The sequence below is a fragment of the Salmo trutta genome, chromosome 19, assembly GCF_901001165.1.
Source record: "Salmo trutta chromosome 19, fSalTru1.1, whole genome shotgun sequence".
Lineage (NCBI taxonomy): Eukaryota > Metazoa > Chordata > Actinopteri > Salmoniformes > Salmonidae > Salmo > Salmo trutta.
The window spans coordinates 6,403,962-6,417,255 of record NC_042975.1 but is presented as its reverse complement, the minus strand read 5'-3'; the positions used below and the strand labels follow the sequence as shown (position 1 = coordinate 6,417,255).

General features: G+C 43.1%; 1 protein-coding gene across 1 annotated transcript in view; it reads right to left on the bottom strand.

Moving 5' to 3' along the window:
• LOC115155059 (scavenger receptor cysteine-rich domain-containing group B protein) overlaps positions 1-13,294 on the bottom strand; it is a 34,267-nt gene that overhangs the window by 18,911 nt on the left and 2,062 nt on the right. Inside the window, exons 2-5 of the mRNA XM_029701852.1 lie at positions 10,038-10,073; positions 6,425-6,475; positions 4,354-4,656; positions 3,338-3,409 (exon numbers count right to left, since the gene is read on the bottom strand). Of these exons, the coding sequence (XP_029557712.1) occupies positions 3,338-3,409; positions 4,354-4,656; positions 6,425-6,475; positions 10,038-10,073 (462 nt within the window). The remainder of the gene's footprint in view (positions 1-3,337; positions 3,410-4,353; positions 4,657-6,424; positions 6,476-10,037; positions 10,074-13,294) is intronic.

Genomic DNA, 13,294 nt, shown 5'->3' with positions numbered 1-13,294 from the left:
CCAATGCATAGTGCCAACTGTAAAGTTTGTTAGAAGAAAAATAATGGTCTTGGGCTGTTTTTTCATGGTTCGGGATAGGCCCCTTAGTTCCAGTGAAGAGAAAATCAGAACCTACAGCATACAATGACATTATAGACGATTCTGTGCTTCCAACTTTGTGGCAACAGTTTGGGGAAGGCCCTTTCCTGTTTTAGCATGACAATGCCCCCGAGCACAAAGTGAGGTCCTTACAGAAATTATTTGTCGAGATTGGTGTGAAAGAACTTGACTGGCCTGCACAGAGCCCTGACCTCAACCCCATTGAACACCTTTGGGAATAATCGCCCAATATCAGTGCCCAACCTCACTAATACTCTTGTGGCTGAATAGAAGCAGGTGCCCGCAACAATGTTCCAACATCTAGTGGAAACCCTTCCCAGAAGAGTGGAGGCTGTTATAGCAGCAAAGGGGGAACCAACTCCATAATACTGGGCATGATTTTGGAATGAGATGTTCGACAAGCAGGTGTCGACATACTTGTATCTTCTCATTCAAAGTCTGGCTTCATGTCTATAACACGTCTATAATGTATTTATGGTGTGTCTATGTGTCTCCTGACCCCTCATGTCTCTGCCTGTCTCTGCCTGTCTCTGCCTCCAGTATTTAACCTCTTGGTGTTCGCCTAGGATAGGGGGCGCTACAGCAATTTTTGAAAAAAATATGTGCCCATTTTAAACGGCCTCCTACTCAAACTCAGAAGCTAGGATATGCATATAATTAGTAGATATGGATAGAAAACACCCTAAAGTTTCTAAAACTGTTTGAATGGTGTCTGTGAGTATAACAGAACTCATTTGGCAGTCAAAACCCCGAGACAGTTTCTAACAGGATGTGGAAATTTGATTTGCGGACTCAACTTCAGCACTTTGCCTATAAATCACACCGTGAGCTATGGTTCATTGAGCACTTCCTATGGCTTCCACTAGATGTCCCCAGTCTTTACAAAGTGGTTTGAGTCTCCTACTATCAAAAACTGACTGAACGAGAGGCTGTTGTTCTTGGTCACATGGGGAGGGCCATCACCATTATGACGCCGGCGCCCCTCGCGATCCTCCACTTTCGAAACGTTTTGAAAGACAATGCAACCGTCCCCCTTGAATATTATTGAAGCTCTGGTTGAAAAAGGCCCTAAAGATTTATGTTATACAACGTTTGACATGTTTGAACAAACTTAAATAAAAAAAATGTTACACTATCGTCACGAGAACTCCCGCGGACGACGGCACATTTGGATTACCCTTCAGAACGCGCTAACAACAAGAAGTTATTGGAACATAAATTATGAACTTTTTCGATCAAAAATACATTTGTTGTGGACCTGGGATTCCTGGCAGTGCATTCTGATGAAGATATTCACAGGTAAGAGAATATTTTCAATATTATACAAGATTAGATTTGATATTCGATTGTTCCAAGATGACGCCGACCTGTATCCCTAGTCTATTGTTCTGAGTATAGCATCGCCTTTTATTGCAAAGTGTGATTTCCCAGTAAAGTTATTTTTAAATCTGGCAAAATGGGTGCTTTCACGAGATGTTAATCTATAAATCTTTGAATGACAATATTATATTTAAAAATCGTTTTCGAATAGTAATTTAGTAAATTGTAGCGCTAATTCACCGGAAGCATTTGAGGGAAAATAGTTTGTCAACGTTACGCGCCGATGTAAAATGCTGTTTTTATATATAAATATGAACTTTATCGAACAAAAGAATGCATGTATTGTGTAACATGATGTTCTAGGAGTGTCATCTGATGAAGATTGTCAAAGGTTAGTGCTGCATTTAGCTGTTTTTTGGTTATTTGTGATGCATGTGGTTGGTCGGAAAATGGCTATGTGGCTACTTTTATGATATACTCCTCTAACATAATCTAATGTTTTGCTTTTGCTGTAAAGCCTTTTTGAAATCGGACAACGTGGTTCGATTCAGGAGAGGTGTATCTATAAAACAATATAAAATAGTCCTATATTTGAAAAAATATATTTATTACATTTTGTTATGCAAATGGACGGAGCCCGACCAGGTGTTAACTGCAATAGTTAACTGCAATATGTGTCGGGGGGCTTGGGTAAGTCTGTTATATCTGGAGTATTTCTCCTGTCTTATCTGGTGTCCTGTGTGAATTTAAGCCCCCTCTAATTCTCTCTCTCTCTTTTTCTCTCTTTCTTTTTCTCCTTCACTCTCTCTTCTCTCGGAAGACCTGAGCCTTAGGACCATGGCTCAGGACTACCTGTCCTGATGACTCCTTGTGTCCCCAGTCCACCTGGTTGTGCTGCTGCTCCGGTTTCGGCTGTTCTGCCTGCGGCTGTGAAGCCATGGCCTGTTCGCCGGACATGCTGCCTTGCCCCGGACCTGCTGTTTTCGACTCTCTCTCTCTCTACCGCACCTGCTGTCTCTAACTCTGAATGATCGGCTATGAAAAGCCAACTGACATTTACTCCTGGGGTGCTGACCTGTTGCACCCTCTACAACCACTGTGATTATTATTATCTGACCCTGCTGGTCACCTATGAATGTTTGAGCATCTTGGCCATGTTCTGTTATAATCTCCACCCGGCACAGCCAGAAGAGGACTGGCCACCCCTCAGAGCCTGGTTCCTCTCCACCTGGCACAGCCAGAAGAGGACTGGCCACCACTCAGAGCCTGGTTCCTCTCCACCCGGCACAGCCAGAAGAGGACTGGCCAACACTCAGAGCCTGGTCACTCTCTAGGTTTCTTCCTAGGGAGTTTTTCCTAGCCACCGTGCTTCTACATCTGCATTGCTTGCTGTTTGGGGTTTTAAGCTGGGTTTCTGTACAGCACTTTGTCACATCGGCTGATGTAAAAAAAAAAAAGGGCTTTATAAATAAACTTGATTGATATGTCTGTGAGTTGTTATGTCTGAGATTTGTTTGTCTTAGTTTCCAGGTCTCTATTGAAAACTGATTTTATCTCAATGACACTACCTCGTTAAATAAAGGTTAAATAAAAAAAAATGGTGGCTTAAAATTCTTAATTGAATATCGCTCCATTTCACTATGGTAGCATTTACACAGGCAGCCAAATTCTGATATTTTGCCCAATTATTGGCAAAAGTTCTGATCTGATTGGTCAAAAGACCAATTGTGAGCGTGTTGTCTTCCATGAACTTTGAAGTTCTACAGTTCTACAAACCTGGTTGTGACTGAAGGCAAACGGACTTCTCCCTTTCCCTTAAAGCAGTTTATTCAGTGAATTAAACAAACCCTTCTTCACACTATTTTATGTACATCATTTGACTGAAATTAGAGAGAAAGAAATGAACTGGATCACTTACTTAAACCTGAGTTTCTTCTAGATGATGAAGTGGTGGCCTCACCGAGGCCCCGTGACTCCACCACTGTTGGAACTAAGGAGAGATGAAACAGAGGTAATAAAATAATACATTATTTTATTAGTGAGTCAACCAGGGATGTGTCCTTTTAACTTACTCTTTGTCACGCATTGACATCACATGAAATCTTTAGAAATTGTAAGGACCCTTCCTATACGAAACATAACTAGAAGAGTAATACACTAGAGACTCATCTCTGGACCGCGAAGCTTCAACGTTTTTTCCTTGTTCTCCTCTAGTCCTCTGGTCAGACCTGGGACACCAGGTGGGTGCAATTCATCATCAGGTTTTAGCGGTTTTACACATACACGTTATTCAATCATTGCACCCACACTGCTCGTCCGCGTCAACAAGCGTCTGCGTAGCCAGGCGCTAAAATAGAACTTGGTTCTATTTGTGACGCTTGATGCGCTGAAAGTCCTGCCTCTCCAATCTCCTCATTGGTTTTTAGGAGCATGTTACCCACGTGGGTGATTGAAAGATGAATTGAGGTCCACACTCCAGTCTAGTCGGTTGTGGTAATGCACCTTAAAGTTACATTTGGTTGCCAACCGACTTATAAAGTCCAAAGAAAAAGAAGCCTGAAGGAGGAGAGATTACTAGAAACGTATTCGGTTTACCATTTTATCTGTGGATTACTTGTCGGAGTAGAGGACCTTGTGCCTTTCAGGTAAAATAACAACCCAATGTTTATATCCCAGGACAAATTAGCTAGCAACAGCAAGCTAGCTAGCTAAATTGCCATAAATGTTTGCTTATCAACCTGTTCCCAAATTAATATAATTGGAGTTAGTTTTGAAACTTCAACCTGCGTGTCCTGATTGCTTCTGGTGTGGGGAAAAAAATCAACATGCGTGAGATGGTACACGCAGACGCATGCGAGCGTGCATTCTGGTCAGCATGGAAGAGTTGCATACCCCTGGACTGGAGTATTATAAATATACCTCAATCAGCCTTACCTTTGCATGTGACCGATACATCCTCGTAGTGGTAACAGTTATGGATTCCCCAGCCCAGACTGCCACACTGTCCCAGGTCTGTCTCCCCTCCTTTACAGTCTACGTTGTCCAACAAGATGGGCCCCAAGCCCTGGCCGTACTCCGAGATGCTACCCACCGCCACAGCCAGACCACAGACCAGCTGCCGACACACCACATTGGCATCTACCATGTCCCAGTCGTCATCACACACCGTACCCCACGTTCCGTTGTGCCACACTTCCACACGCCCCTCACACCGGTCACGCCCGTTCACCAGACGCACTGCAGAGACGAGACAATATATCACCAGACACACTGCAGAGACGAGACAATATATCACTAGACACACTGTAGAGGAGAGACAATATGATATCGTTAGACCTACTGTAGAGGAGAGACAATATGATATCATTAGACCTACTGTAGAGGAGAGACAGAGACAAATGCAACATGGTCAGAGAAATCAACAATCAGCACCACTGTCTTCCCTTTCACTCCGATGCTGATGTCATCAATCAGCACCGCTGTCTTCCCTCTCACTCTGATGCTGATGTCATCAATCAGCACCGCTGTCTTCCCTTTCACTCTGATGCTGATGTCATCAATCAGCACCGCTGTCTTCCCTCTCACTCTGATGCTGATGTCATCAATCAGCACCGCTGTCTTCCCTCTCACTCTGATGCTGATGTCATCAATCAGCACCACTGTCTTCCCTCTCACTCTGATGCTGATGTCATCAATCAGCACCGCTGTCTTCCCTTTCACTCTGATGCTGATGTCATCAATCAGCACCGCTGTCTTCCCTCTCACTCTGATGCTGATGTCATCAATCAGCACCGCTGTCTTCCCTCTCACTCTGATGCTGATGTCATCAATCAGCACCGCTGTCTTCCCTTTCACTCTGATGCTGATGTCATCAATCAGCACCGCTGTCTTCCCTCTCACTCTGATGCTGATGTCATCAGCACCGCTGTCTTCCCTTTCACTCCGATGCTGATGTCATCAATCAGCACCGCTGTCTTCCCTCTCACTCCGACGCTGATGTCATCAATCAGCACCACTGTCTTCCCTCTCACTCTGATGCTGATGTCATCAATCAGCACCGCTGTCTTCCCTTTCACTCTGATGCTGATGTCATCAATCAGCACTGCTGTCTTCCCTTTCACTCTGATGCTGATGTCATCAATCAGCACCACTGTCTTCCCTCTCACTCTGATGCTGATGTCATCAATCAGCACCGCTGTCTTCCCTTTCACTCTGATGTTGATGTCATCAATGTGACCCAGTGTGTTATGACGTCATATCATACTGTCAGGAGGCTGTATCTAGGCCTTGTTTTCTTATTTTTCACTGTAAGTGAAGAAAATCCTCCACCAAACCAATTCAATCCATATCATTTTACTGTCTTTGACTACTGGCTAGAAACTGTATGCTTTCTTTCTGTATAATACATGTGCCACACAGCATGGATCAAAATGTAAGTCTGGGCATAACAGGCCCACTATCTGTTGGACATTATACTCGTGTGTGTTACCGTCTGGAAAAATAACTCTCATATAATGATAGTTAATAGCGACATGAATCCTTTTTTGACTAGCTCGTCTAATCCTTTCCACTGTCCAATTTAAGGAACAGAATAAGACTAAGCAAGCCACATGACTCCACTGACTAGTGTGTGATGGTGAGAAAGAGAGGGGGGAAGAGAAAGAGGGGGGAGAGAACAAGAGAGAGTAATTGAGGTGGATTAGGTAAATTGAGAGCAAAGGGAAGTGACCTTGTTGTAGTGTGCCCAACGTGCTGATCTCTCTCTCCCTGTCTCATTTTCCCTCTCTCCTCTCTCTTTCCCTCTCTCCTCTCTCTCTCTCTCTCTGTGTCTCTCTATGTCTCTCTCTCTCTCTCTCTCTCTCTCTCTCTCTCTGTCTCTCTCTCTCTCTCTGTCTCTCTCTCTTTCTCTCTCTCTCTCTCTCTACAAGTTAGATAATTTGTCATTCATGCGTTGGATGTGAACATGTATTTGTTGGATGTGGTGAGAGTTGGCGGGAGTTCCTACCTTGGGAATGTATTGTCTTCACGGGGGTCGTCGTCGTCGTGGTGCCATTGGCTGGGAAAAAAAGGGCAGGGAGGGAGGAAAGAGAGAGAGAAAGATAGAGAGACTGGTCAAATGATTTGTTGAAAGGAGGTTCTTGGCCCTCCATAGCACTGGACTCCGTATCTACTATGTCTATTTCCTGTAATATGAGACACAGCTTGACAACGCAACAGGAAGCCTGTTTAGACCGTGTAGCTAGCTGAACCAGCGAAGGATTCGACATACAAATATGTACAGAGGGTTTATACATTCCTGTCTGGGTGACATTTGGGGGTTTTCGTTTTGAGAATGGAACTACGAACTACACTGTCTCTTCCAAATGCTGTCTTTGCCCCCCAACATGGCAGGCTTTACTTTGTTAAACATCCCTGTTTCCTAAACCTCTGTGTGCCAGTTCTGGAATATATCAAACAAGTGGAACTGTCTGGGGTACTGGAGGAGAGGTTAGGCCTGGCTGGGATACTGGAGGAGAGGTTTAGACTGGCTGGGGATACTGGAGGAGAGGTTTAGACTGGCTGGGATACTGGAGGAGAGGTTTAGACTGGCTGTGGTTCTGGAGGAGAGGTTAGGCCTGGCTGGGGTACTGGAGGAGAGGTTTGGACTGGCTGTGGTTCTGGAGGAGAGGTTTAGACTGGCTGGGATACTGGAGGAGAGGTTTAGACTGGCTGGGGTACTGGAGGAGAGGTTTAGACTGGCTGGGATACTGGAGGAGAGGTTTAGACTGGCTGGGATACTGGAGGAGAGGTTTAGACTGACTGGGTTACTGGAGGAGAGGTTTAGACTGTCTGGGGTACTGGAGGAGAGGGGTACGGGCTGGGATACTGGAGGAGAGGTTTAGACTGGCTGGGGTACTGGAGGAGAGGGGTACTGGCTGGGATACTGGAGGAGAGGTTTAGACTGGCTGGGATACTGGAGGAGAGGGTTAGACTGGCTGGGATACTGGAGGAGAGGTTTAGACTGGCTGGGATACTGGAGGAGAGGTTTGGGAAACACTATTTTCCCTTAACACTATATCTTTAGGCATTAACCAAACAACTGATAAAAGCTGTATACAGCAATAATGATTGGACATCTTAGGTATATCGCCCATCCTTTAGCAACCACACAGACTCTATAGGGTTGGGCTCTGTTTAGTCTTGTGTTCTGAGTCTTATTCCCCTTGGATTTTGGAATGACCGGGAGATAGCTGGACATCAAGATTATGCTGTGTATTACTCCTTAGGTTAATGGCAGTTGGTAGTCTTTCCTGGAATTTGAAGTTCTGTTGGTACAGCAAAAGCATACAGTATGTGGGTCTATTTCCATCCAGTTTCCTGTTTCCTGTAGAGGAGGTATTCTACAGCCACTGAGATGGTGGTTTCTAGTTCCATTCACTGCCTCAAAAAGAGAGAATAGGATCCATTCTAAACACCACACACAGAATACAGTATGTCAATTCACAGGCTTTCTCACTTTAGGAATATTTTGGAGGGGGTATTATATTAGGATCCCCATTCGCTGTTGTGAAAGCCTCAGCTACTCTTCCTGGGATCCACACAGAACATGAAACATGACATAATACAGAACGTTAAAAGACAAGAACAGCTCAAGGACAGAACTACTATATATACATTTAGAAATGCACACATAGCCTACATATCAATACACACAAACTATTTAGGTCAAATAAGGGGAGAGGCGTTGTGCCGTGAGGTGTTGCTTTAACTGTTTTTTGAAAACAGGTTTGCTGTATATGAGATGGAAGGAAGTTCCATGCAACAATGGCTCTATATAATACTGTATGCTTTCTTGAATTTGTTCTGGATTTGGGGACAATGAAAAGACCCCTGGTGGCATGACTGGTGGGGTAATTGTGTGTTTCAGAGCTATGTGTAAGTTGACTATGCAAACAATTTGGAATTTTCAACACATTAATGTTTAATATAAAAAGAAGAAGTGATGCAGTTAGTCTCTCCTCAACTCTGAGCCAAGAGAGACTGGCATGCATAGTATTTCTATCAGCCCTCTGATTACAATGAAGAGCAAGATGTGCCGCTCTGTTCTGGGCCAGCTGCAGTTTACAGCAACTAGGTCTTTCTTTGCAGCACTTGACAACTTGGCTGGACAATAATCAAGATAAGACAAAACTAGAGCCTGCAGAACTTGCTTTGTGGAGTGTGGAGTCGAAAAAGCAGAGCATCTCTTTATTACAGACAGACCTCTCCCCATCTTTACAACCATTGAATCTATATGTTTTGACCATGACAGTTTACAATCTAAGGTAACAACAAGTAATTGAGTCTCCTCAGCTTGTTCAACAGTCACACCATTCATTACCAGATTCAGCTGTACCAAATACAATGCTCTTAGTTTTAGAGATGTTAAAGACCAGTTTATTACTGGCCACTCATTTCAAAACTGACTGCAACTCCTTGTTAAGGGTTTCAGTGACTTCATTAGTTGTGGTTGCTGACACCCATATGGTTAAATCATCAGCATACATGGACACACAGGCTTTGTTTAATGCCAGTGGTATGTCATTAGTAAAAATAGAAAAGAGTAGAGGGCCTAGAGAACTGCCCTGTGGTACACCACACTTTACATGTTTAACATTATAGAAACTTCCATTAAAGAAACCCCTCTGTTCTATTAGATAGACAGCTCTGCATCCATGATTTGGCAGATGATGAAAAGCCATAACACATATGTTTTTTTTCAACAGGTTATGGCCAATAATATCAAAGGCTGCACTGAAATCTGACAATACAGCTCCCACAATCTTTTTATTATCAATTTCTTTCAACCAATCATCAGTCATTTGTGTCAGTGCAGTACATGTTGAGTGCCCTTCTCTATAAGCATGCTGAAAGTATGTTGTTAATTTGTTTACAGAGAAATATCTTTATATTTGGTCAACCACATTTTTTTTCCTGACAGTTTGCTATGAGCTGGCAGCAAGCTGATTGGTCTGCTGTTAGAACCAGTAAAGGCCACTTTACCTACCACTCTTGGGTAGCGGAATGACTTTGTCTTCCCAATGCTTGGGTGCTTGTGTCAATGAAACAAGAGGCCCTAAACACATAAACAGTTATGTTATGTTCGCTATGTGGGTTAGTTATTGAAAAGTGTCCTAGAATGTTATAATAAGAACAGTTCCCGCTCAGCCCAGTCAAAACTGTTCGCTGCTCTGGCACCCCAATGGTGGAACAAGCTCCCTCACGACGCCAGGACAGTGGAGTCAATCACCACCTTCCGTAGACACCTGAAACCCCACCTCTTTAAGGAATACCTGGGACAGGATAAAGTAATCCTTCTAACCCCCCCCCCCAAAAGATTTAGATGCACTATTGTAAAGTGGTTGGTCCACTGGATATCTTAAGGTGAATGCACCGATTTGTAAGTCGCTCTGGATAAGAGCGTCTGCTAAATGACTTAAATGTAAATGTAAATGTAAATACGATGTGTTTTTTTTCATCGTCTGTATTCATATAGGTGACGTAGGACTGACATCTGGGGTGGGAACAGTAATGTTACGGTGCGTTTCAGAAAAGACAGTCAGTAAAATGAGAAGAGATTCACTTAGAAAACCACTTACCAGGTATGGCTCTTCTGCTGATTTCGGTCAAATCTCCTGAAATCAGAAAATAAAAACGTCACAATGAAATGTCAGATTCATGAATTTGATCGTTGGCATTAATCCAATAAACACTTGACGTTTGCTAACATCTCACTGGTCTAGTCTAGGGAAATCATGAGAGATGTAATCTGTCTTTTTGCAGTAGGCTACATATGAAAACTCATTTCACCCAACCAAATTTATATATATATCAAATCAAATCGTATTTGTCACATGCGCCGAATACAACAGGTGTAGACCTTACAGTGAAATGATGAATACAACAGGTGTAGACCTTACAGTGAAATGCTGAATATAACAGGTGTAGACCTTACAGTGAAATGCTTACTTACAAGCACTTAACCAACAATGCAGTTTAAAAAATAATATATATATATACTGTACATACACAGAGTATACGAAACATTAGGAACACCTTCCTAATATTGAGTTGCACTCCCACCTTTTTGCCCTCAGAACAGCCTCAATTCGTCAGGGGCATGGACTCTACAAGGTGTCAAAAGCGTTCCACAGGGATACTGGCCCATATTGACTCCAATGCTTCCCACAGTTGTGTCAAGTCGGCTGGATGTCCTTTAGGTGGCGGACCATTCTTGATACACACGGGAAACTGTTGAGCGTCACAAGAACAGTAGCGTTGCAGTTCTTGACACAAACTGGTGCGCCTGGCAACTATTACCGTAAACAATTCTTAAATCTATTGTCTTGCCCATCTACCCTATGAATGGCAATGAACACGTATCAATTAGCTTGAGTCTTAAACATTCTTCTTTAACCGGGTCTCCCCCCTTCATCTACACTGATTGAAGTGGATTTAATGAGACAACATTAATGGTTAATAGATTTCACCTGGTCAATCCGTGTTCTGGAAAGACCATGTTCCATTTAACAGGCACTTTTTATCCAAAGCAACTCAGTCATCCATGCATATATTTTACGTGGAGGAGATGATGGGAATCGAACCAACTATCTTGTCGTTGTAAGCACCATGTTCTACTAACTGAACTACAGAGGACCATGTTCTACTAACTGAACTACAGAGGACCATGTTCTACTAACTGAACTCCATAGGACCATGTTCTACTAACTGAACTACACAGGACCATGTTCTACTAACTGAACTACAGAGCACCATGTTCTACTAACTGAACTACAGAGGACCATGTTCTACTAACTGAACTACAGAGGACCATGTTCTACTAACTGAACTACAGAGAACCATGTTCTACTAACTGAAATACAGAGGACCATGTTCTACTAACTGAACTACAGAGGACCATGTTCTACTAGCTGAGCTACAGAGGACCATGTTCTACTAACTGAACTACAGAGGACCATGTTCTACTAACTGAACTACAGAGGACCATGTTCTACTAACTGAACTACAGAGGACAATGTTCTATTAACTGAACTACAGAGGACCATGTTCTACTAACTGAACTACAGAGGACCATGTTCTACTAACTGAACTACAGAGGACCATGTTCTACTAACTGAGCTACAGAGGACCATGTTCTACTAACTGAACTACAGAGGACCATGTTCTACTAACTGAACTACAGAGGACCATGTTCTACTAACTGAACTACAGAGGAACACGTTCTACTAACTGAGCTACAGAGGACCACGTTCTACTAACTGAACTACAGAGAACCATGTTCTACTAACTGAACCACAGAGGACCATGTTCTACTAACTGAACTACAGAGAACCACGTTCTACTAACTGAACTACAGAGGACCATGTTCTACTAACTGAACTACAGAGGACCATGTTCTACTAACTGAGCTACAGAGGACCACGTTCTACTAACTGAACTACAGAGAACAATGTTCTACTAACTGAACCACAGAGGACCATGTTCTACTAACTGAACTACAGAGAACCATGTTCTACTAACTGAACTACAGAGGACCATGTTCTACTAACTGAACCACAGAGGACCATGTTCTACTAACTGAACTACAGAGGACCATGTTCTACTAACTGAACTACAGAGGACCATGTTCTACTAACTGAACCACAGAGGACCATGTTCTACTAACTGAACTACAGAGAACCATGTTCTACTAACTGAACTACAGAGGACCATGTTCTACTAACTGAGCTACAGAGGACCATGTTCTACTAACTGAACTACAGAGGACCATGTTCTACTAACTGAACTACAGAGGACCATGTTCTACTAACTGAACTACAGAGGACCACGTTCTACTAACTGAACTACAGAGGACCATGTTCTACTAACTGAACTACAGAGGACCATGTTCTACTAACTGAGCTACTGAGGACCATGTTCTACTAACTGAACTACAGAGAACCATGTTCTACTAACTGAACCACAGAGGACCATGTTCTACTAACTGAACTACAGAGAACCATGTTCTACTAACTGAACTACAGAGAACCATGTTCTACTAACTGAACTACAGAGGACCATGTTCTACTAACTGAACCACAGAGGACCATGTTCTACTAACTGAACTACAGAGGACCATGTTCTACTAACTGAACTACAGAGGACCATGTTCTACTAACTGAGCTACAGAGGACCATGTTCTACTAACTGAACTACAGAGGACCATGTTCTACTAACTGAACTACAGAGGACCATGTTCTACTAACTGAACTACAGAGGACCACGTTCTACTAACTGAACTACAGAGGACCATGTTCTACTAACTGAACTACAGAGGACCATGTTTACTAACTGAACTACAGAGGAACACGTTCTACTAACTGAGCTACAGAGGACCACGTTCTACTAACTGAACTACAGAGAACCATGTTCTACTAACTGAACCACAGAGGACCATGTTCTACTAACTGAACTACAGAGAACCACGTTCTACTAACTGAACTACAGAGGACCATGTTCTACTAACTGAACTACAGAGGACCATGTTCTACTAACTGAGCTACAGAGGACCACGTTCTACTAACTGAACTACAGAGAACCATGTTCTACTAACTGAACCACAGAGGACCATGTTCTACTAACTGAACTACAGAGAACCATGTTCTACTAACTGAACTACAGAGGACCATGTTCTACTAACTGAACCACAGAGGACCATGTTCTACTAACTGAACTACAGAGGACCATGTTCTACTAACTGAACTACAGAGGACCATGTTCTACTAACTGAACCACAGAGGACCATGTTCTACTAACTGAACTACAGAGAACCATGTTCTACTAACTGAACTACAGA